Below are 25,893 nucleotides of genomic sequence, written 5' to 3'. Positions count from 1 at the left end.
TATGATTTTTGTTTTGCTACTTATTTCAAAATATTTATTGATATTTACATTCTTATAAAAAAATAAACTTATAACAGTCAATCGTAAATCTACATTTTTACAGCGCAATAGCATTAAGGATGCAGTCCCAAGGAAGAGCAAATTCAACGAACAACAGCGATATCATTACTAGATGATTCGTGCCTTATAAAAATGCTTTTGTGACTTGTTTTCAGAAATAATGGTAAATGTAGTCATTTTTAAATCTGGCTTCCTTTACCTAATCGCCAAGATAACTCTGCTACATATATGTTCTGCCCCTAAGAGCTCAGTAAATTGAAACCGATGAGAAGTCGAGATAAGAGGTCCCCGCGGTTCCCCCCCACACTCCCCAATGTTTACAAAATATTCCAGGATAGCCTTTAGACAACAGAATTATACATGCACTGATATATATTGAAACCTATTTAACATATATTCATGAATTTGATGTGCTGCTGTAAGGTACTGAGCGCAAAAAAACACAAAAAGTCAGTTTTAGGTACAGGTACAGTAGTGACAAATTAAATACAGAAGAAAAACACAGGTCATCTTATTCAGTCATTAAAATAAGTGGTTTAACGAGGTTTTAATGCGTTAGTAGATTGTTGCAAATACGCTTGTTTTGGGTATGACATGATAACACAGAGACCGTGTAATAAAGGTGATGGGGGGGGGGGGTGGAGGTATTGCAACACACACTCTGAATTTTAGCAATTATGGGGGAAAAAAATCAAAATAAGCAGGGTGTGTGTGTGTGTATATGTATATATATTATATATATATATATATATATATAGACCATACGATACCAGTTGCAACACGACATCAAGGGACAGCACGCAGGTAAGTAAATCATGAATTTTCTATATTTGATAGAAGACACACACATATATATATATATATATATATATATATATATATATATAGTTTTTCTAACTTTGTTCGTGAACAAACCAGATATATGGATACTATATATATATATATATTTTTTTTTAACCAAAAACACCAGTGGACGTGCCTGCATACATAAAGTCTGTGAGGGAACCCTAGAGATCTATTATACTGGGACAGCACAGCAGATAATTACATAAATGTGGTTTATTGGGTCCAAATTGCACACATGTCCAACCCCCTAGGGACCGAAATGTTGGACATGTGTGCATTTTGGACCCAATAAACCACTTATGTGATTATCTGTTGTGCTGTTCCAGTATATTAGATCGCTAAGGATCCTCACAGACTGACTGACTATCTACCCTTCACCATGCACCACACTTGCCTCTGCTGAGGTTTTTTTTTTTTTTTTCATTGTTCGTTCTTATTCGTGTGCGCTTTCATATATATTTCTATAATCTCTCTCTCTCTCTCAAGCAAAATAACCAATGTTTTGTCTGCTGCGGAACCTTCCTCAGGGTCTGGGAAGATCCCACAGCAGACCGAACGTTGATTATTGTGCTTGTCCCAACACAATTCTTTATTGAGCAGTAATGCCGTAAGATGTTACTACAATTCTCATACTCTAAGCCCTGGTAAAGATGTAGGAAGACGGGTTTCAGCAGTGGGGCAAGCAGCAGATTCAGAACTGCCCCGGTGCTGGAGAAATCACCGCTGCGGGGACTCCGATGCGGAATCATGGACCCCTCTCGCAGCTGGACTACGACAACAATACCTCTGGAGCCGTGGATAGCAACGCTTAAAGCCACTAAGGCAACAAGTCTCCCTACATCTGTACTTATTGTAAATATATCCCACCATGTTCAGCCGTATTAATAACAGAAAGATTCCAGTTGGAAAAATGAGGACGATGTTTCGTAGATATATCTATCTGTATCTTTACAGAGAAAGATATAGCCTATTAAAAAAAATATTTAGATATATAGCTGTTTCACTAAAGATCAAAGTGTACTGATTGCAGTGGTATGTTTAATGGGTTAAATCTTGATTTTGAATAATAAAAAAAAAACCAGGGACATATTTTGACAATATTCGCAAAGTTGTCATTGACAGTTGAAGCAGGATCTATTGCCAATATCCCTCATCAAAGCTTATTGCTGCAACAATCTACCTGCAGACTTGTATTAAATTAAAAGTGGTAGTATTTTGACACACCTGGTTACTCTAGTTTTGCCAAGGATTCCAAGACCGTCAAAAGGGGTCACCTTACTCTACACCCCTCTGGCCAGCAGTGGGTGATGCATCTCACTTCATGCTGGTTTACTTGTGCCTGATTACCAAGGCCAAATTAAACTAATCAAAACAACAATACAAAAGTTCTTACCTCACAAACTTTAACAACCATATTCCCAAAACAGATGGGTTACCGACAAATTAATAAGTTCTTTTAAAAAAAACAAACAAACAAAAAAAAACCCGTTTAATAGAAACCCAATTGCACTGTTTCTATTTACAGGGCTGAAGAAAGAAAAAACAAAAATTCATCATTGTGAACAAAGACAGATTTAAAAACAAACGTTCAATATCCGACGAGCTGAATGTCAGAAACAATTTGGGGGATTTTTGGAATGAGAAAGTCTTCAGTCGAGTACCAGAGCAGACAATGCATTAAGGTCTCTCATGTATGGATGCGCAGAAAGGATTTGAATTATTTTCTGTCTCTGCTCTGCTTCCGGAAATATTTTTAAAAGGGAGTCTTTTAATTCTGCGGTTTCACTGAGACTTCTCTGCGGAGGAGCAGGGCCGGGTCGGATGAGATTTTGGGGCGGTAGCCTCAATGTAGGCAGTGGTTGTCCTAGTGGCAGTAGTCTGGGTTGGATCAGCCCAATATTGGGTGCCATTGTTCCTGGAGGGGCAAGATTAGCCCCGGGAAAGCACACTCCATTGTTGGATGGACGAATGCAGGGAGGTGGGAAATTCCTACAGAAACAAAAAGACAAAAATCCATTGACATATTGGGAATGAAACAGAACACATTGAATATAATTAGTAGCAGGTTCCCACACAAAGCAATGGATACCATATATGATGTATCTTTGGATGATAATCATAACAATGCAATACCACTTAATCCATACTACTTTATTGTAATAATTAAATATGCAGGAGTATGTACTGTTTATACACAAAACAAATATATATTAAAAAGTAAGTAGCCACTTGCACGTTCAGTCATAGTATAAAGATGTGGAGTATACAGAGGCTGGTACAAGCGGATAATGCTTACTCGGAACACATTTTGATGACACAGTGAGGCTATGCTCAGCCCTATAACCAGTATGGCAACTTTCTGTATACCAATGTATCATTAACCCCAATCCATTGTCAGAATTAGATACTTTGCCAGGGGACTACTTTCTGCATACGGCTGCAGTCATTTATATCCAAATCAGTATTATGGGATAATAAGGTCAGGTGGGTAGATATGTTTGGAATGGCTAAAGCGCAGGATAGTATGAATGTTATTCGTGGATTTCATTTGTTTGCAATGCTCCTCTTCATAAGCGGTTTTAACAAAATATATCTACTTCAAAATATTGTGTATATTTAATATTCATGGATTAAAGCAGCAGTTCAAGCAATATCCTACATTTGTGTTTTTTTTTTTTAATACGTCAGTTGTGTACTATGAGAAAATACTTGTAGCGTTTTAAAAAAAAAAATGTTTTAAAGACATTTTTAATGTTTCTAATGTAGGAAGCATTTCCAAAGTGACAGCCCCGTCCCCCTCTGATAGGTTCTGGCTCTTGAGCCCCGCCCTCTCTCTAGCTGTGCACCAATTGTATCTAGTAACCTTACCAGTCAATCATATTCCAGGACTACATTGCCCACAATGCTGTGCAAGAACTGAATTAAATAACCCCGAGCAAGCGATCGATTACAGGAGAATGGATCGATCTGAAGCTTAGCTAATCACTTGTCAGTGTGCAGATTGTATAGATGCACATATTGAATTAAAAAATACATATAATTTTTTCCCAAACGGCAGCTTAACTGCAGCTTTAACATGAATGTGTTAAAATAACTGTAGGTCATGGAGCAAAGCAGTTAAGTTGTTACAGCTATTAGCAGAAAACACACAAACAGACACCACCCACGATTGTGACTCATATTTAACAAAAGACAAATCACCAGGGCTCTGGGGCTCTGTCTTTTGTTAGATTAAATTCTATAGTCTACACAGGGCTTTCCTACCCATATACATGTATTGTATAAGTGTAGTGTCACAAGCCACCTTAAGAAACCCAAGAGGTTTCCAAAGCTCTCGGCACTAATTTTATCCATGCAGAACTATAACACAGATTTGCTAAAAGGCATCAACAACCTGCAATGGAAAAAACAAACTTCAACGTGTCACGGTAAAAACAAATAAGATCAGCGTGAGAATAAGAATGTGATGTTGCCCATCGAGTATAGTAATGTACTTTGATGAGCGATGTGTGGGTTGCTTGATGCAGTACTGTAATAGGATGTGTCCGTTTGCATCTGTCATTTCTGCACATTCCTTTATGACAAATACATCTGAGGCTACATTAAACCGGTGTCCAAGAGGATCAGCACCCGATGAAAGAAACCCAAACACATACTGTACATGAGACACCAGCACCGACCGGGCTGATCTTTCTTCCAAAAACAGAACCTCTTTATTAGAAAGATTGGGGTTCATTCATTAAACCCGGAGAGTGATGATTAGGGGTGCTATCAAATCATCAGATTAAGTAATTGCTCAACATATTCAATAACTTATGAAGTAACATCTTGCTAAAAAGCAGTTGGATCATTGATTTGGAAGGAAGTGTGCTTCAATATAGTATGATCTGCTTAATTTTGAAATAACACAACATTACACATTAATTTCCAGCCAACTCCCATGCAGCTAATTTTAAGACATGTTAAAATGCATTTCTTAGTTGTAAGTTTTAGAATATACATCATTTCACTAATTCACACGCAAAAAAAATAAATAAAGTGACCAAGATTGGTGTTAAAAATGTAGATTCTATTGGGCGAGTTGATAATCCCTTAAAGTACAGTCTTGTTCTTCCAATACACTTGCTAGATCTAAAACATTTTAGTATGGTCACACAGAACAGGAGCAGTCACAAAATAAAGTGGGTGCTCCAAAGATGGTGAAACTTTCAAGCAATAACATTCATAAATTCAAATGTAGGACTTCTATAAACAGACTATGCTACGGAGTGGGTATAAACTGATGTGATCTGTGAGTGACCAGTCCAAATGCAGAATCACTTCTCCTGAAGGCAACAATAATGCTGGATATCACCTTGATGAAACCTCATTGGAGGAAAAATAATAAGTACTGGTACGCATCCATAAATAATAATCACATAAGAAATAACTTGGAAAGATCCCACTCCTTAAGTTTTGAAGAGTCCAAGATGGCGTGCCAGGCTGTAGATGCTGCAATCCAATGGTAGAAAAACGAAGAAAACAGCGCACTGCCAGGGAGTCAGGTGGTATAAAAATAAAGTTATATTTATTCAGCACAAATACAAAAACATCACCCTCCTTGAGTGATGTTTTTGTATTTGTGCTGAATAAATATAAAAATAAAGTTCTACCACTTGACTCCCTGGCAGTGCGCTGTTTTTTGTTTTTCTAGCATTCACAAAATAAACCGTAACATCCACACCTGAAAGGGCCCTGTAAATCCTCTGCATACAATTCATGTTTTCAAACTATTCCTCAAAAAATTTTTAAAAAACGATATGAGGGTGAAAGAAAAACTCTGCACCTGGTGATGTGATTGACTAACGGTTATACTCAAAAATGACCTTTTCAACTCTCCTTCCTACCACTTGCAATCTCATGAGCTATTAAAAAATAAAAATGAATGGCCGTTTGTAAAGAGTACAACACTATTTATTAAATACTGTGTTTTTATAATAATTTATTAGTTATTCAATGCGAACCTAGGACGTATAAAAGGCAGACAGAACAACGCTCTTGCCGTGAGGCGAGTTCATCAGTAGTGTCGTCTCATGATGACATGGTCTCGCATCCAGCAGGCCCAAGTCTTGAGCATCCCGTGTGCAAGACATCATCATTCCGTGATCTTCGCCACTGCGGGATTGGTCTGTTGAAGCGCGTTCGTCAGCCTCAGTATATTAGCGATGTCTCCACCGCTTTTTACTGAAACTTGAAGTGCAAGCACCTACTTACTCTTTTGTTGCTATACAGCATTGCTCGTTACTTACCAAATTAAAAATACCACTTATGAGCACATTCACGTTTCAGACAGATCCCCGTTACTTACCCAAATATAATACAGTGGCCTGCTTTGTGAAGACTACAGATATACATAGAGATATTGTATTCTGAAAGATCAGCTTTGAACAATAAAATGAAGAGTAAGGTTTAACCAAAATGATAGATAAACTATGGATACGTCCCCATCAAATATTCCATTTGACAAATATCCTGCTGCAGTTTAACTTTTCCCTTCAGCGTCAGAGTGGAATGTTTACAGTAGAGAATATCATGTCTCCTTCAACCTCCTATTGCACTGAACGAAAGTGCAATAGGGAGTAGGTGAAGGATAAAGGCCTCATCACTAAAGTTAAACGGCATACTTAACATAGGATTACATTCGCTTTATGCGTCGGGTGAAGCGAATGTCATCTGGAGAAGCATCTTGTTCTGCTGAACATTTCAGACATACTGCAAGTATAATTCAGATTTATATTTGACACGTCAACTTGCACATCATTTCCCAGAATCCCTAGCTGCAGTGCAAGCACTGTATGCCAAGAGATAACAGTGAAACGCTTTGATTGCAGACCTGTCAGACAGGTTAGTGTGCTCACACGTGATTTTTTTTAGTCAGCCCTCTTTCTTGACTGCTTGTTTACTAAAGGTTCAGTTCAAACAAACAGGGAAGACGTCAGAACCCTTGGCGCATTCCACTCTGACACCGACTAAAATAATCGATAAAATGAGTACGTGTTTTTACCGGATGTTGGACTGTTTGCAAAGGAAGTCTTCCAATTTGGGGCCGTGTCTTCCTAGAGGATCATCTGGGATCATGAATATGTCACCGGCAAATGTGAACTGTAATAATCTGTCATTAAAAAAAACATGTTAGTCTCAGTCAAAATATTTGCACCTGGATCAAAAACTGGTTGAAGGACAAACAGAGTGGTCATAAATGTAATCTTTTCAGGTTGGGCTAAAGTTGTGAGTGGATCAGTACTGGGACCCCTGCTTTTTAACTTGTTTATTAATGACCTTGAGGTTGGCATAGAGAGCAAAGTCTCCATCTTTGCTGATGACACTAAATTATGCAAGGTAGTAAAATCAGAGCACACTACAATTCATCTCCAGAAGGAATTGGATAGACTGGAAACTTGGGCAGGTAAATGGCAGGTGAGGTTTAATACAGATACATGTAAGGGTATGCCTTTGGGAAACAAGAACAGGCGATTTACAAATTAAGTTGGGCACAATTAGGCCAATCCTTGATGGAGAAGGATTTAGGAGTGCATGTAGACAGCAGGCTTAGCAATAGTGCCCAATATCAGGTAGTAGCTGCAAAGGCAAATAAGATCTTATATTAAACGGGCAATATATGGAAGGGAAGTAAACATAATTATGCCACTGTATATAAAGCATTAGTAAGACCACACCTCGAATATGGAGTACAATTTTGGGGACCACTCGGTGTATAATTAAAAAAATAAAAAACCCCACGAAATTGTGGAACTATAAAAAGGGCTAAGAAGAGCCACCAAATTAATCAGATTCATTATAATCTGATATATTCCGGGTGAATACAAAATGCTTTCAAAATGACTATTCATCCCAAAGGCAGTACAAACAACACAGGGACATCCCGTAACGCTGGAGGAAAGGAGATTTCGCCAGTAACAACGAAAAGGATTCTTTGGAGCAGGGGAGCACAATCTTTTTCTCCTGTGCCCCCCTGGCGGCTGTCCCCCCTCTCCGTGTGCCCCCCCCCCCTTACCTTGGTTCCGGCATTCTGGATGTCATGCCGTCAAGTTGTTATAGCAACGCAACGTCACATGACCCTGCAGCGTCATTTGATGTCGTGTTGCCATGGCGACGTGTATCCAGAAGCCGTCTGAACCAAGGTAAGTGAGGTTTACAGGAGGCCTTCGCTGCTTCCCAGGCATTTAATTTAAGTGCCTTCGGGAAGCGCGAAAGGCCTCTGTAAACCCCGCCCCCCCTGGGGGATGTGCTCCACAGTTTGCGCACCGCTTTAGAGTAAGGGCAGTTAAAATGTGGAATTAATTAATTACCCAAGGAGACTGTGATGGCAGATACAATAGATGACTTCAAAAAAAGGTTGGACGTATTTTTAAAAAGGAAAGGTATATAGGGATATACCAAATAAGTAAACATGGGAAGGATGTTTATGAAGGGAGTAATCTGATTGCCAATATTTGGAGTCCGGGAGGAATTTATTTTCCCCTTATGAGACATCATTGCATAATGTGTCACTGGGGTTTTTTGTTTGCCATCTTCCGGATCAATATACTGTAAGTACAGATATAGGATGAGAATCTGTCATCTAAATTTAACATAGGTTGAATTTGGACACATGTCTTTTTCAACCTCATCTACTATGCAACCAGGTAACACAGTTTGAGAATACATTATAGAATGGGGATAAAAGGATCAAACTTGCACTAATAGACGAGTGACAACATTGGAGTGCATTTTGCTGCAGGCCCCTAAAGTAAGAGACTTTATGAAAAGCACAGATACACACACAGACCAACGGAAATACCTTTCTTTGATAATCTCTCTCCATACTGGTGATTCAGTGACAAATTCTCTGAAGTTATCATTCGTTACAATTATACCTCCTGTCTTCTCTGCAAGATGTAGAAGAAATCTGCAACGGTACGGAGTGAAAAATGACATGTCTAGTTCTCTTATATGTAATAAATCATTGGATTAATTACTTTGATGTCACAAATGGCCAAGAGCCCACACATATGTTTGCGAAGGAAGCCTTCCAGTGTGGGACAGTTCTGGAAACACTGCATCTAATGTCAGTTATCGGATGACAAGATTTGCTGACCTTTTGTTGACTAATAAGATCTTTCTACTACTGTAACCAGCAATGTATGCTATGTACATATATTACCTTTTCACTCCATAAATATCTGCTCCTAGGTTTAATGCTAACTAAATGAAAGTGTATGAATCTATGGTCATTCTCGCAAAGGAAACCGATTTTGTCTCCTTCAAATTAAATTTGAAAGATATCCCAGCAAGAAATCCACATAAATAAAACAGACGATTAAACTAACACTTAAGACAGACATCACAAATGAGGATTCACACCAAATTTAATTAAGATTACCATTTTTTTGCATTTTGTAAAGAGCCCCAAAAACAAGACAATATGGAACTACTGCAACCCTTAAACCTTATGCTCCTGGAGGGCCCCGTTTTGCATGATGATGCATGGTCTTGCAATTAAAGAGGGGGTTTACTTCCTCAGATTATAATAGATCCACACACTCTAAATAAATTGGGTTGATACAACAAAAGACAGAAAAGCCCAATGCTTCAAAAATACACAGTGAAATACTTATATATTCTCTTGAATAAGGGTCATAAGCCTGCAAGCCCCATCAAGGCATGACCCGTAAGCAGGTCCTAACACTACCTATGCAAAATTCTCATTTACCTCTGCAGTTGGAGGGAGAATGGCCACAATGGACGTGTCCTGCACAGGAACATGGCAAAACCTGCTACTTAAAAAGTGGGGTGGGCTTAAACCCTGGGAGGAGGGGCCACTAACCTCCAATCAACTGATTCCAGTTGAAAATCAAATAAACAAACGCAATCCCAGCAAGCTCAGAACCCCCAAACCCATCATGATGTGGTGGGTGTGGGGGTTCTGAGCTTGCTGGGATTGTGTTTATTAATAGGGATGATGTTGAAGGGCTATGCTACTGCTACGCTAGCATTGTTGTATTATAGCAATTGCAGTTCCATTGCCCTATGTGGAAATTAAACTCGTGGCCCTTAGTGATGACCTAAAACACTGAGTGCATCCAACATGTGTTGCATTAACCTGGAACCGTCTATTAAAACAGCAGTCATATCCTGTGCCCATCTATAATAATCCATTTTTGCTCAGTGTCAGGGAAAGATATAGAGCAGGAGTGGCCAACTCCATTCCGAGGGCCACCAACAAGCCAAGCTGTATGGATATCCCTGCTTTAGCACAGGTGGGTCAATCAACGACAGCCACTGATTGGGCCACCTGTGTGGCCCTCGAGGACTAGAGTTGGCCGTCGCTGATCTAGGGGAACCACATACTAGAGCCAGAGTAGCACATTCCAAAAACAAAAATGTGGGCGTGGGAGAGATGCAAATAAACAACCAATGGTGGAAGGATATTATTAAAGCCTTAACATGCTCGAAACATTAGAACCAAACATGCCCAACAGGTTGAGGTTGACAACTGCTTATTAAAGACTAAAAGCAGGAAAATACAATGCCACTTCCATGTTCATTCTTGTAAAATGGTTACTACCCATAAACGAGGCAATGCTTCTAAACGAAATGTGGGAAAGGTTCACGTGATTCAAAGAATACCGAAAATCTAGCAAATACCATTATTTTACAGCAGGGAGACAACCAAACACAGGTGACAAATGGTTTAACTATTTTTTATACTAATGTATGAAGAGATCATGGCCTAGATGATCTTGGGTAGTGGTGAAGAGTAAGCCAATGTAATGGTTAAAAAGTACATTATGCACTGGAGGCCAGACTCACTGGGGGGAGGTTTAGTGCATACAGCCACCCAGAAAAACAGACACTGCCCACTCCTAAAGTCAGAGATTATAATAAAAAGGGAAGCAGAGAAGTAGGCCAGAATGTGGGGTGTACTGAGAGAGAGTGATGCCATAAATGTGGCGTGGCAATACTTCCTCTAGGAAGCTGCGGTCAGTTCTGGAGGTCTTTAAATCAAGAAGAACATGCGTTACCAAGAGAACTTGGATGTATTCACAGTGGCAAACAGCAGATCTAATGAGCTTGGTGGTCATCTGTCAGTAACGGTTCTGATCAAGCTTTGAGGAACTACAATAATACGACTATTGTTTGTATAATCATAAAGATGATGGTGAAAGGATGTCAGACCTGTCATCGTGTGATGCAATTCGAGCTCCCAACACGGTCCTTGCCGGAGTGAAAGATAGTATTCCCAGGTCCTGGAGTTGTAGCAAAAAGTGCTGTTCTATTTAGGAAAATCAGACCAAAACATACAATTACTATAGGAAAATAAAACGGTTGCACTGCTCAACAGTAGTAAATGATGGTATATAACTTAGTCATGTGAAATATGGGCGCTACCTGCGCTGTTGGTGCACACCAGAATTCATGATTTTACTTTTTTTTTCTCCAAAAAAATTTTATTAGGCAAATACTTATTTCACATTGTACATGTCATATATGTTAATACAGCCTAATACAAGTTTTCTCCATTTTTTGGTTAAAGAAACCAGAAAGAGAGAGGAAAGCTCATCGCCCCCCTGACCCTCCTGGGGTTGTGAGGGGGGCGCGAGTATGGAAACAGAGAGTAAGAGTATGGAAGGGAAGGTGGGGAGGGGGGGGGGAAGGGGGGGGATACCTATTGCTTATCGCATCCTCAGAATATTTCTATTGGAATTTCTAGACTCGTTCTTTTTACTTTTCATTTTTGGGTTAGGGACGTGGGGGTGCCATATGGGTTAGCCACGGGTCCCATGTTTTATTAAAGGAGTCCGTGGATCTTTTCAAAAAGGCCGATAGTTTCTCCATATTCATTACCTCTTGTATCCTATTTTTTATCGTTTGTTTTGAGGGGGGAGACACTTTCTTCCAGGCGGCCGCCACTGCACATCTAGCCGCTGTTAGGATGAAGGAGATTAATTTACTTGTTGGTCGGTCCACATTTTCTAGGGGCCTGGCCAACAGGTAGGTCAGCGGGTCAACAGGGATTTTGAGGCCGGTGACCTCTTCTATTAATTTTTGAGTGGTTCCCCAGTATTTTTGAATTTCCGGACATGTCCACCAAATGTGTGCCATGTCCCCCTTTTGACCGCAACCTCTCCAGCATAGATCGGACGCCTGGGGGTAGATTTGATTTATTCTAACTGGGGTAAGATACCAGCGGACCAGTATTTTATATATATTTTCTTTGATTGTGGTACATATGGAAGTTCCTGAGGCATTCTCCCAAATTCTTTCCCAGTCCTCTCGGTCTATAACTATTCCCAATTCTGCTGCCCAATGCCGAGAAACAGGCCACCAGAAAGGTCTTATGATTTTACTTTTAATGATCAAAATTAAAATAAATGGCAATAGAATATGTAGCAGTGTCAGTGCAAAGAACCAACAAATAGCTGTCCCATGCACTAGTCCTTTATTTATGTTTATTGTTCAACATTTTATTTCTATCTAACCCATCAGCTAGATAGACTTGTGCTGGGTGCGAATCCTACAGGGTGTGTTAATATTTGCATTTTGTTCCCTCTGTTAAGCATAGGCAAAATAGGAGGAATTAACCCCTTAACTGACAGAACAAGTCCTGTCTGATAGTATTTAGACTTTAAGGGACACAACACACCATGGCATCTTCCTGGCTATTAACTTGATCAGCTACCTTTTATTTTTTGGTTCTTTGCACTACGACACTGCGTCGTGTTCTATTGCCATTTATTTAATCATTAAAAGTTAAGTCATAATTTGTTGGTGTGCACCAACAATACAATTACTATAGACACTAGTACTATAGACAGGAGGGGGGGGGGAAGAGAAGCTGGAGGAGTGTGTGGGAGGGAGAGAGAAGCTGGAGGAGTGTGTGAGGGGCAGAGAGAAGCTGGAGAGGAGCGTGTGGGGGGGGGAAAGGGGGGAGAAGGGGAAGAGAAGCTGGAGCGGGTGGGGGGGGAGAGAAGCTGGAGGAGCGTGTGGGGAGGTTAGGGGAAGAGAAGCTGGAGCGGGTGGGGGGGGAGAGAAGCTGGAGGAGCGTGTGGGGGGGTTAGGGGAAGAGAAGCTGGTGATGGGAGCTTTGGTAAGCTTTGCAGGCCAGAGACTTAATGTACATTCTATATTAAGTATGTGGACCGGGAAGCTTACCAAAGCTTGTCGTCAAGTGGCTCTCCAGCCAAAATAATAAATTGCCCACCCCATGGCTAGTCATTCATTTTTAGTTAAAAATAAAAAAATTCTACCAATGTGTTATTTGTATTATTTATATGATTATGTCTCTTGTATTACTGCTGTGAAGAGCTATGTACATTAATGGTCCTATATAAATAAAGATATACATACATGCCATACACCAGTAAATGACCCGATAGCAGAGACTATTCCCACGGACAGTCTGATCTCCAAATTTATGACGTGGAAAGAAACTAAGCCCCAGGAAGAAAAGTTAAAAACCAACAATGAAACGGCTACATTACCTGTGATATTAGGGTCACGTTTTGTTCGCCACTGTGGAACAAAGACCGTAATGGTTCGGTGGCCCTTCTTCCAAAAATACTCAACAGCCAGCGCAATTCCTCGGCAGGAAAAGAATTTTTGCAAACCATGGCTATTACAAACAAGCAAGAACAATAAAAAACAGTTACAAAGGGAAAAACAAACAAACAAAAAAAAAACCCACACACACACACTTTACTTCCTCTAGCCCTGAAAGACAATATTGTGAAATGACGTAATATTGCATTGTTTTCGTATATATGTCTGTGCGTGCAGCTTTTAAATATATAAAAGTGTTCTGCGTTTGAGCTGTCACATTTGATAAAGCCAATGAAAGTAATACACTACAGAATCCTTAGCACACTCACTAGGAATTGCCCCTCTAGGACCAAGTGAGTGGTCCCAAGTATTTTAATGTATACAATGCAGAAGAGGAAATGAAATTAATTCATTAATCTGCTGTCATAAAAGTAGATTAAGATTGTTCTCATTAAAGTAGCTTCACAAATCAATAACCTTATGACAGGAAATATCAAATTCTATTAGTCACATTCTTAAATTATCTGAATCAATCATTGAATGTTGTAACTAGTAATTTAATAACCTATAGGCATTCAACGTCTGAAGGAAAATTAGGCCACACAATGCCATTGGTATTAATTTAATAATTAATAGAAGGGACAACTTGGTAAATAAAGCTGAGAAGCTTCTAAACGTTTCAAAGGACTTCACGCTGTTAAACACTCCAAATTAAACAGATCTGCACACATTAACACACACTTTTGAACCAATATTAGTTCCCTTGGGTAGAACAAACATGTGACGTTCCAATGGCATACAACATTCTTGCTACTTTTCTGTTGAGACATCTAATTATGCTGGTAATAAAAAGGTCATGAAAAGTAACCAAGAAAAGGAGGGTCTCCTGGAGGTAAAAATCTGTCAAGAGACCCCATGGAAACGTAAAAAAAACTAAACTGCATTGGCCAATTACAAGTAGGTCTCTTAACCCAGGGGTGCGCAAAGTTTTTTGGCTGTGCCCCCCTTGTGTCTCGGTTCCTGCTCTCGCACAACCCCCCCTCCCTTCCGAGTGACCCGGCATCAAATGATTGTCATGGCGACGTGAGCAGAAGCCGGCTGAATCCCGGTAAGTACATGTTGCAAAGGCCTCACGCGGTCCCTTGGCATTTAATTTAAATGCCTCAGGGAAGCACGCAGGGCCTCTGCAACCGCCCGCGTCCCCCAGTTTGCGCACCGCTGTCTTAATCAACCACGTGGCACAATTTAAGCGATCGCACATGGTGGGGTTTTATTCATTAAGTTGTGTTAGTGCAGATTGGGGTACTTATGGACAGAAATTCCCTTCAGGCACCATGGGAGTGTGATCTGGGGTGGTGCCGAATAACCCCATATAATTAAAAAGCAGCAAAGTGACCAAAACCCCACAAGATAAACAAAAAGGACACTAAAAAACTACAAAATCAAACTATCCTGCTCCCATCTGAAATGTTATTCTGCAATTGCAATATGGGCTGAAAAGTGAAGCATGAATTAATTACTATTTCAAACAATAGAAGGGGGGGGGGGGGGGAGACTACGAAAAGAAACTATGAAAATGGGGTTCACATAATGAAACGGCAGTGGTATGACTCACTGATTAAAGCGCGTCACAGCTGGGAAAGCATCATGTCACACTAATAATATCTCTGTCAGCGTTTGACACATTTTGAAACCAACACTTGAGAATGTTATCCGGTTTCACCGAGGGTCCTTGGGCGTCAATTCCCAGAACACCATCAGCATTCGCAAATATGTTTCCATGCAGCAGAACATTTTACTTAAAAAAAAAAATAAAAGGCGATTTACTACGTGCAAATATTTATTATAACTTTGTTTACTGCAGTCTGAAAAACTCCATATTTATTTTGAAATGTGAATGGACTGAAAAAAAAAGCTGTGTGTGCTGAGCACGCGCATAGTAAGTGAAACTTCTTTGACTTTTGTCACAGAAATTGTATTTGTGTTGGTGATGTTTTAATTAAAAATCAAAATACAATTTCAGTTACAAAACGCAAATAAATTTGACTTAGAATGCGCGTGCTCGGCACACATCCCATGTATTAGCTATTTGCACTAAGTGTGAATTCCTTGTGTGTATGTGTGTCAGTGTGTGTGTATGTCAGTCAGTCAGTCAGTCAGTGTGTGTGTGTGTATGTCAGTCAGTCAGTCAGTGTGTGTCAGTCAGTGTGTGTGTGTGTCAGTCAGTGTGTATGTGTATGTGTGTCAGTCAGTGTGTATGTGTATTTGTGTCAGTGTGTATGTGTAAGTCAGTGTGTGTGTCAGTCAGTGTGCGGGGAGGGGTGGGTGAGTCAGTCAGTGTGCGGGGAGGGGTGGGTCAGTCAGTCAGTGTGCGGGGAGGGGTGGGTCAGTCAGTCAGTGTGCGGGGAGGGGTGGGTCAGTCAGTCAGTGTGCGGGGAGGTGTGGGTGGCTCAGTCAGTCAGTGTGCGGGGAGGTGTGGGTCAGTCAGTCAGTGTGCGGGGAGGTGTGGGTGGGTCAGTCAGTGTGTGGGGGGGGGTGTGCGGGGGTCAGTCAGTCAGTCAGTGGGGGGGTGTGGGTCAGTCAGTGTGGGGGGGGTGTGGGGGGGTCAGTCAGTGTGTGGGGGGGGTGTGGGGGGGTCAGTCAGTGTGTGGGGGGGGTGTGGGTGGGTCAGTCAGTGTGTGGGGGGGGTGGGTGGGTCAGTCAGTGTGTGGGGGGGGTGGGTGGGTCAGTCAGTGTGTGGGGGTGGGTGGGTCAGTCAGTGTGTGGGGGTGGGTGGGTCAGTCAGTGTGTGGGGGTGGGTGGGTCAGTCAGTGTGTGGGGGTGGGTGGGTCAGTCAGTGTGTGGGGGTGGGTGGGTCAGTCAGTGTGTGGTGGGTCAGTCAGTGTGTGGGGGGGTGGGTGGGTGGGTCAGTCAGTGTGTGGGGGGGTGGGTGGGTGGGTCAGTCAGTGTGTGTGGGGGTGGGTGTGTGTGGGGGTGGGTGGGTGGGTCAGTCAGTGTGTGGGGGGGGTGGGTGGGGTCAGTCAGTGTGTGGGGGGGTGGGGGGGGTCAGTCAGTGTGTGGGGGGGTGGGTGGGTCAGTGTGGGGGGGGGGGGGGGTGGGGTCAGTCAGTGTGTGGGGGGGGGGTCAGTCAGTGTGTGGGGGGGTGTGTGTCAGTGTGTGTGTGTGTCAGTCAGTGTGTATGTATGTGTGTGTGTGTCCTGCCCCCCTCTCTCCTGACTCTCCCCAGCACACTTGTCCTCCCCCCAGCACACTTGTCCTCCCCCCAGCACCCTTATCCTTTCCCTGCACCCAGACCCTTTCAGCAGTCCGCCCCCCCCCCCCATTCCTACCAGATCGCGGCACAGAGGAGATGGAGGCAGTGTCGGCGGGGGGAGAGGGAGAAGCGCGTCATCGTCAGCTGGAGCCGACTCGGAGGCTTCTGATGGTGCTGTGGGGGACGTGGGGGACGCAGCGCACTCATCGCCCCCCTCCTCCCCCCCCCGTTACCGGAGCCGGGGCATGCACCGGGAGGAGAGGCCGCAGGAGATCAGTGCCTGCATAGAGCCCCGGGGAGCAGTGTGGGCTTCAGTGTCCCTGTGAGGAGAGTCATGGCGTCTCGAGCGTCGCCATGACTACCGGGCATGCGCAGCATATCAATGGGCGGGGAACGGGCGGGGAATCAGCGGCGCCGTCACAACTGCGCATGCGCGGCATGGCAGCGGCCGTTAGGAGCGGCGGCTATCGCCGCCGCATATGTCACGATGTGTGGGGGGGCGATTAGGAGCGGCGGCGATCGGAGCGGCGGCGATCGCCGCCGCATCTGATTTGTGGAGCGGGTGTGATGTCAGTGTTGGGGTCGGGCTGAGCCAGAACACAGCCCGGCCTCAACTGCCAGCACTGACGTCACATCCGTTTCATTTCTGTCTCCACAATTCTTTTTTGCCCCATCACGAATGAGGTGCCACTAAGGAAGTTTCACTTCAAAAACAAGGTGACGATTTCCCCAAGTGAAATACCAACTAGGATTACTCAGATTCCATAATGCAGGGGTGCTGAACTGCTGTCCCCCCCAACACGTCCGGTTTTCAGGATATCCCAGCGTCAGCACAGGTAGCGCAATCATAATGATGGAAGCCACCTGTGCTGAAGCTGGGATGTCCTTAAAACCTGATCTGTTGGGGGTAGTCTTGAGCACCCCTGCCATAATGCACGCTCTTCAATTTATTAAAAAGAGCAGTGAACAACACAATGTTTCAGGTCCCATGCAGAGCCTTTCATCAGGTCCCATACAGAGCCTTTCATCAGGTCCCATACAGAGCCTTTCATCAGGTCCATAGTGGGCCTGAAACGTTGCATTGCTAACTGCGCTCTAAAAAACAAAAATGGAAGAGACTGCACTAAGGAATCTGTGAGTAGAGTCCTACTTGGCATCTCACTTGTGAAACCCTGTTGCGTTTTTTTCCAGTCTGTTTTGTGCTGGCCGCACATTCAGTCTTTCCCCCAACATCGGTTCTCTTAAATGTGAGTTTTATAAAAGCAAAATGTTTTCAAGACCGAGAAGCAGCTCAGCAACCCCAGCAACGAAACCTAATCATTCCAGCAACATCCAATGTGACAAGAGGGTGCACACGCAGTAAAGTGCAAAAGGTAATCGTAGCTTTACAACCATTCCCAATGGCCAGTAACAAAATATTTATAAAAATATAAAAATGAGTGTGTTTTAAACAGCTATCACACTTTACATCTGCACCCATCACGTTGGGAAGAAATCAAAAGGGCATTATATATTTAATGGACAAACCCTTACAGCTCTCAAATATAAACGTAGTAGGGATGAAGATTACACACTCGCAATCTGCCACATGTACAGAACAGCAGTGATAATCTATGTACCTTTATGTGATCACATATTAACAATAAAAATGTCTCCAGTAACGCAGTCTTCCACATTCAATAAAATGAGCTGGTTTCTTTTGTAACATCCTTAAAAAACAGGTCTCAGTCACTTTCAAAAGATCAGAGATCAGACATTACAGTCTTACCGACACACCACACACACATCCTTTCTGGGTTTTTCTCCATTTCATGCACCGGTGAAATAGTCACGTGAGTTATCATAATACTTTCTATTATTGTAACACACAGGTGTGATCAGACACGCAAAGAAGATAGAAAACACTGACCTTACTGCAACATTGCTGCCATCTATAATAATATGCTTTAAGTCTATTCTGCCTGGCTCATTTTTCAATTCCAATCGGTAGGGTACTTTTATGGAATGAAGAAACCGCTGGACGCCAGTTACATCGCTGTGATAACTAGGTAGTCTTTCAACGGGTACCGGAGCACGTTTTTCTTCCGGGGGCATAGGATTTACCAAAGCTTTGTTGCAAGATTTTACTGGGGAAAAATGAGAAGGCCCTGTTCTTTCTTGGACCGCTGCACTTTTACACTGCACACCTGATGGACCTGCAGACTGATGTTGCAATAAAAGGGTTTCCTTAACAACTGGTTTATATCGAGGCGGACTTGACGTGCCTCGTGCTACAAAGTCAAAACCTGTTGGCGACGTTCTTCCTGCCGCCAATCTTGTGGTGTGAGAAACACAGCCATCAGGCAGATCATTTACCTGCTTTTGAGCAGAATTACTTGAAATGTTAGTTTTATTTGCTGGACTTGCACCCAAAGTAAGGTCTATGCTCACCTCCTGTTTCGGATGAGATTCCGCTCCGAGTACCCAATGATTCATTGTAGTTTCATTTGAAGACTCGTGTACTTTTAGACCATTTTTGTGAAGGCTTCCAGCATGGTTATGTGGAACTGGAGATTTCCGTTTGTGGACAACCTTACGGCTTTCTTTTTCTATTTCTTCTAGGAGTTTCAATGGTTCCTCAGATTGTCCCAGGTCACCAATGACCTTCTCAACAATGTTCTGGGAATACCCCATGGTCTTAAAAAAGTTAACAAGAATTTTGTACTCCGTTTCCTCATTGACAGTGTCATCGCCTTCTATGAATATCAGAGATTCGTCCAGGTCACTAGGGTCCGAAATCAAATCGATTATCGCTACTTTATCCGCAGCATCGCTTTTAAAGATGGGCCCATCTATTTGTACAGCTTCAAGAGAAAACAACTTTTTTGAGCACCTTTCCTCACCTTCAGAACTCCGTCTTTTAACAGACTGTCGCTCTTGTTTGGGAGGTGTTCCTTTTACCGGACACAACTGTTTTTCTGACGAAAACACAGCGTTCATCTGCTCTGTTAGCTCGGTCACTGGAGTCCCTGCTTTTTTTCTAGATTCTTCAACAGTATCTTCTTGTTCATTTAAGTCACTGGAATGTGCAATGCTCAGATCAACCAGGTCCAAATAGTTCTCCGTTTCTAAACATTTGTTGTCCAACGTAAGACTCAACAGTTCATCTTTTAATGCACTAGGCAAAAGTAACAAATCTACGGTGTATTTATCTGCATGTGTTTCAACAAAATGCTTAAACTGTCTTTTCACATCGGATTCTATGTCGCTGGGTAAGCTTTCATTACTCTTGAAGAGCCTGGTAAACTGCTGCACGCGACTTTGAGCCATGACAACTGGTTCCGTACCCCCCTTAATACTAAGGACTCCGATTTCCAACACAGATATATTTGCATACGTGTTTTGAATAAGACGATTGAGAAAAAATTCTCGGGCTCCAACAAAGATGCACTGCATTTCCTTTGGATAGTTTTCCTTCTCCTCCAGCTCTGGGTCACAAAGGCCTTTAACATATTCCTATAAGAAGAGAAGAATAGTCAGTGTAGAGTCCCATGTGTTCTGAGAGATTAATTTCAAGCAGTACTTGGAGTATAAACCTTGATCTTGTTGCACACCAATACACACCACTGAAGCCTCTGCACAATCAATCACTTGTTTATTCAGCAGATGTGATAGCACAAGGTTTCGGGGGTCACAGCCCCTTCATTGGGTGCACACTGTGCCTTATCACTACACAGAGCACAACTTTTCTGGTTTCTCCTGCCTCCCCGCACAACTTTGGCTCCAAAGAATTCTCCCCGCCCGCTCTGTTAGCGGTTCTGTATATCAGAGTGTGCGTCAGTGGCTCACACCGTCACATTGCTACAGACGTCACGGAGAGCAGGGGCAGGCACAACGGAATGGGATGTCTTGACACAACCAAGACGTAGCTGGCGTTCCGCTGCTGGGACATGTCGCGCAGGGCAGCTGGACATTCCGCCACAAGCACTCCAGCGCCAGATAAGCCAGTTCTGATAAGTGCATGTTTAAATGTTCCAAGCATTGCAGTGGCTGGTAAAGGAAATGTAGCGGTCCTGCATGGGACATTTAAACATGTACTTATAAGACCTGGCTCGACAAAGCAGGTGGGCGCATGGTGGACATCGCAGCGAAATGTCCTGGCAGTGTTTTGGTCGCGTCCAAATGCTTTAGACCAGGGGTGCGCAATCTTTTACCCCTGCGCGGCTTTGCGCTGCGATGTGACGGCACATTGCCATGGCAACGCGTCATTCCCGTGACCCCACTGCATCATTTGATGCCGGATTACCATGACGACATTTCATTTAAATGCCTTGGGGAGCGCGTGGGACCTCTAACTGCTGCGCCCCACCCAGAAAATCTCACGCACTCCAGTTTGCGCACCTGTTTTAGACCACGGTATAGTGCTGGAGCTCTCCGCCTCTCTCCCTAGCTCAGCCACGCGCGCTCTGGTCCACCGGCACTACACACTAAGCCACACAGCTCTGACTGACCGGCTACTCAGCATAGCAAAACAGGCACCAGGGAAATTTCCATCCCCAATAGGTTTCTATATTCCCAACAGGTGTAAACCATCCAGCAAACCTGAAGGATCGCGCACTGCAAGCAATATTGAAAAAACACAATTAAACTATAAGACACAAGGGCACAGGGCCTTGGAGGGCTGAGAGACAGAGGAGGCTCTGAGTCAATTTCTATCCCTACTCCTAGGGTCACCCTAGCCTCTACGGGGGCCTATCCCCACAAAAAAAAAAAGGAAGTTCTAAGTTTGGTTATGATCTATACTCTGATAAGTTTGGATATGTCCTACACTCTTCTAATGTTGGTTGTGTTCTATACCCTGATAAGTCCCTGGGGCGGCCGAATGGTCTGCAGTTCTAGTTCTAGCCCTAGTTCCCCGAGATGCAACTTCAGAATCAGGAGACAGATACTTACGATCACAAACAAGGCAAGAGGCCTAGCCGTACCATGCCACATATTATAGGGCCGTTCAGTTGACCATCTGGCACTCTTGACCACCTTTCTAGGAAATGGACCGAGCTGGAGAGCTCACTATCCCACCCTTATAAACTCCAAAACCTATTATGGATTCCAATATCCAAAAAGAACAGAGTCAACTTAGAACTGCCAAAAGACACACTCCCTCAGACTATGGGCATCACTGAAACAAACACCACCTGACAACCACCAAATCCCCGATGACCCCTATATTCGGGAATACGCTTTTTAGTTCAGGACTGCCGGAGAGGAGTTTCCTATTGTGGAGGGAGGCAGGGTTCCTTAGAATTAAGAGACCTGAGTCCCGATCAGAAAATCAAACTGTTTGCAGACATACAAAAGGGGGGAAAAAAACCATGCCAAAGAAATATTCAGGTATTTGCAACAAGGCCTATCAAAATCCAGGCCCCAGGGACCCCCTTACAAAATTTGAAACCCAATGTCTAAAATACAAGGGATCAGCAGGGCTCATCTCCCATATCTATGGAGCGGTGGTTAGACTCCCCATCCATGCCAACAAAAAAATTTAAATATATGACCCAATGGGAAAATGATCTGGGGGAGGAAATTGATGGACTCCTGGGACGATATCCTCTTAGCAGTAGTCAAGTGCTCGATCTCCATGGTAATCAGGGAAAACGGGTACAAAGTATTGATGAGGTGGTATCTAACGGCCCTGATGCTTTCCATGTTAACCCTGGGCTACCCCCCAGACTGCCCAAAGGGCTGTGGAGGTCAGGCCTCTTTCATCCACCTGTGGTGGGCCTGCCCGAGGGTATCGGCGCTATGGCATAATGTGATACTATGGATCCAGGGAATCCTGCATGTAGACTTGGACCCCTGGCTTTTCCTACTAAAACAGACTGTCTGACGGCCTATCTAGACAGGAGAACATGCTGGTGTCCCACGTCTCTACGGCAACCAGATGTGAATTGGCCACAATATGGAAGCAGTCGGGAATCCCCACCTTATCTAAAATAAAAAACAGACTGGGCTTCATCTGTCACATGGAGAAGCTCCTGAGTCTGACAAACGATTCCTGCAGTGAATTCCTTAAGGTCTGGGAGCCCTGGATCCTCAGCGGGCATACATGGTGCAGACTCTAGGTCAAATCTTGCTATAGTCATCTTAGAAGGCGGGGTTGCAGAGTCTGATATCTATAGAAAGGTGCAGAGCGTTCTCCACTCCAACCCACGGGTACACGTCCCAGGAAGAAGTGTTAAAACTAGGATGTCCCAGACCCACTGGGTGGCTGGGACACTACAAGCTGCCCCACTTCACGGTGCTAAGTGACAAACACGATCTACCGAGAGAGGTCTATATACTTAGTGCTCTAGGAAAAGGGTCAGATACAAAAGGCCAGTTATGTAACATATGTAATCCATGTCTTGTGATGTGTGCAATATGAACAGACCCCCCTCCCCCTATCTTTATGATTTCTGTACCCCCCTCCCATATTCTTTTCTGTACCACCCCAAATAACTTCAATAAAATTTTATGTAAAAAATAAACAATTAAAATAAGCATCAACAGAATGTATAGATATCAGCGATTTGTATGGAGTAATCGCAAGAATATTTCTCAATTTAGGAACATGGGGTGTAAGATTTCGAAATCCACAGTCATATTTAGCCCTCGTCCACATCCTCACTGGAACTTGTAAAAGGGCACAATCTTTAATAGGTTTCCTTGTAGAACATTTCCCCTTATTTCTTTTTCTTCCTTATTTCTACAACTAAATATAAAAAAGGTACACAATGAATTGACAAAAAAAAAAAAAATCCGTAAGAATGAACCCCCCCTCCATGTGACCGCAGCAAACACTTTTTTCGGTGCAGAGGACTGTCGCTTTTTTGGCTCTGAGACTCTCGCATGTAAATCACAAAAGCTTTAGCACTTCCTGCAAAGAAATTACCTTGGTCTCTTTTACTGAAAAAAAAGTCTATAAAAAGACTAGCTTCCTCATACCTTGTAAATACCACGGCCAGGGATTTCCATAAGGGCCCCAGGGGTACTTAAGCACAGGTGGCTCAGTCATCGATTGAGTCATCTGTTCTTAAGCACGGCTATCCTTAAAACCTGACCTGTTGGTGGGGGGGGGGGGGCGGGGCTGAACAAAAAGGCCAATCAGCTATATTTAACCTACTAAACATGTCATGACCTTTACTTTATAGGAGGGGCTGACCTCGCATTTTTATTTTTAGCTTAAGCCCTATAGTGCACTTATGACATACCTGGCATTTAATAGCAACATGCCAATTTTCCAGGGTCTGATTGAGCAGGGGTCTGATTGGGTCTGATTGAGCAGACCTGTACAACTCGGTTTTTTTCAGACGGGGGTGGTACGGGTCAACCAGGGATCACATGACCACAAAAATGTCTTAGGGTAGGTATCTGGCATGGAAAATGTTACACATGCAATCCCACATAACAGTTGAAAAAACATTTTCATTGGCTTCTTTAAACTGATCTAGCTGTGCCCAAAGTCAACATTTGTCTGCTCGTTTTATTAATAATAGGGAGGAGTAAAACAAAACAAACAAAAAAAAAAGCTCAGTGAGTAAAGACACGGACTAGCACAGAGTTTGAATCAGGGGATCCTGGTTCAATTCCGGTGTTGGCTCCTTGGGCAAGTCACTTTATCTCCCTGTGCCTCAGGCACCAAAAACATAGATTGTAAGCTCTACGCGGGGTAGGGACTGTGTCTTCAAAATGTCTGTAAAGTGCTACGTAAATAGTTATTGTTCCACACACCAACTATGGATGTATTAATGTATATACGATGACCAAAAGTAAGACGGAAGAATGAAATAAGATGTATTGGAGCAACGTGGAGAAGAGAGGCTTGCAACCATAGTACCTGGAAAATCCTTGGGGAGAACTCACCCAGCAGTGGATCAACAGGTACAGAGATATATAGATATATATATATATATTATAATTAAGAGAGAGATAAAGATATATATATATATATAACTAATACATGCATACCTTATCTAAAGCCAATGTATAGGAATACATATGTATACACACACACACACACACATATATATACACACACACACCTATTTATATAGCGCCATCAATGTACATAGCGCTTCATAGCAGTAATATACGTGACAATCATATAAATAACAAATCATGTGATTAAGCGCTTCATATATTATGTATTCCTATACATTGGCTTTACATAAGGTATGAATATACATTAGATATTGCTGTACCAATACATATTTGGGCATCGGTTACAGAATTCAGGCAGTCCTCGGTTAGCCACCGGAATCCGTTCTAGCTTTGGATAGCCTTGGATAGTGAAACCGTTGTAAAGTGAGTCCCATGTTAAACAGTGGCGGGGAGCGTCAGATAACGCATTCAGGCATCGAAAAACGGCCCATAGGGTTGCGTTGTAAAGCGTTGGATATGCCATTCATTTGAATGTGTAATTAGATTGTAAGCTCCTCGGAGCCGGGACTCCTCTTCCTTAATGTTACTTTTATGTCTGAAGCACTTATTCTCATGACCGGTTATTTATATTATTTGTTATTTATATGATTGCCATGTGTATTACTACTGAGATGCAATATGTACATTAATCGCGCTATATAAATAAAGACATACAATACAAGTGAAAAGTTGGATAGCGAGGACTACCTGTACTAATATAATTGTATTGGTATTTACTACACATCACACACCTGGATAGCTCCCTACAGCTTATACGCATACAGGTGATACTGACTGTGCAGCCCTCACCTTGGCCCTGCTCACAGCTTCCTTGTCCCCCTTCAGCTGCAGCCAGATGCGGCCCGGCGGGCTCCCCCCCTCCCCTGTGCGTCCCGAGGGGAAGAGGTCCAGCGAGCCCAGCACGGTGAAAAGCACGGGGAACAAGCCCTGCACCCGGCGCCGGCTCCGCTCCAGCATGCTCCTCTGCTCCCCGGGAGCCGTGAACTCGTCCAGCACCGGCGGCTCCCCTTCCCCACACGCCTTGGTGGTGGCCATTATCCCCCCTCTCTCTCCGGTGCTCCCTGCACGTCAGGACTCCGCCGCCCGACTCAGGGCAAGCACCGAAGGAATAATAACACCGTGCGTCATCACCGCGCGCCGCGGCCGTTGCAAGGGGCTCGAGACATTTCCGGGAGGCGGGAGGGAAGCGCGTG

At 43.2% G+C, this 25,893-nt stretch overlaps 1 protein-coding gene across 1 annotated transcript; it reads right to left on the bottom strand.

The window, feature by feature from the left end:
* N4BP1 (NEDD4 binding protein 1) lies at window positions 1-25,893 on the bottom strand. The gene is made up of 7 exons (XM_075576658.1): window positions 25,490-25,893; window positions 18,651-20,236; window positions 13,431-13,561; window positions 11,125-11,221; window positions 8,747-8,854; window positions 6,950-7,057; window positions 1-2,895 (listed from the first exon to the last, which is right to left on the bottom strand). The coding sequence occupies exons 1-7, from the start codon at window positions 25,733-25,735 to the stop codon at window positions 2,556-2,558; spliced, it is 2,616 nt and encodes an 871-aa protein (XP_075432773.1). The 5' UTR covers window positions 25,736-25,893; the 3' UTR covers window positions 1-2,555.

The sequence above is a fragment of the Ascaphus truei genome, chromosome 19 (assembly GCF_040206685.1).
Source record: "Ascaphus truei isolate aAscTru1 chromosome 19, aAscTru1.hap1, whole genome shotgun sequence".
In the NCBI taxonomy this organism is placed as follows: domain Eukaryota; kingdom Metazoa; phylum Chordata; class Amphibia; order Anura; family Ascaphidae; genus Ascaphus; species Ascaphus truei.
This window is presented reverse-complemented; position numbering and strand designations above follow the sequence as displayed.

Excerpts from the sequence above, each read along its gene's own strand:
- N4BP1 (XM_075576658.1), bottom strand. The coding sequence starts at position 25,735 with ATGGCCACCACCAAGGCGTGTGGGGAAGGGGAGCCGCCGGTGCTGGAC. Across the intron at positions 20,237-25,489 it reads AAGCTGTGAGCAGGGCCAAG|GAATATGTTAAAGGCCTTTG; the intron begins GTGAGGGCTGCA and ends CTCTTCTTATAG. Across the intron at positions 2,896-6,949 it reads TGCAAACAGTCCAACATCCG|GAATTTCCCACCTCCCTGCA; the intron begins GTAAAAACACGT and ends TTGTTTCTGTAG.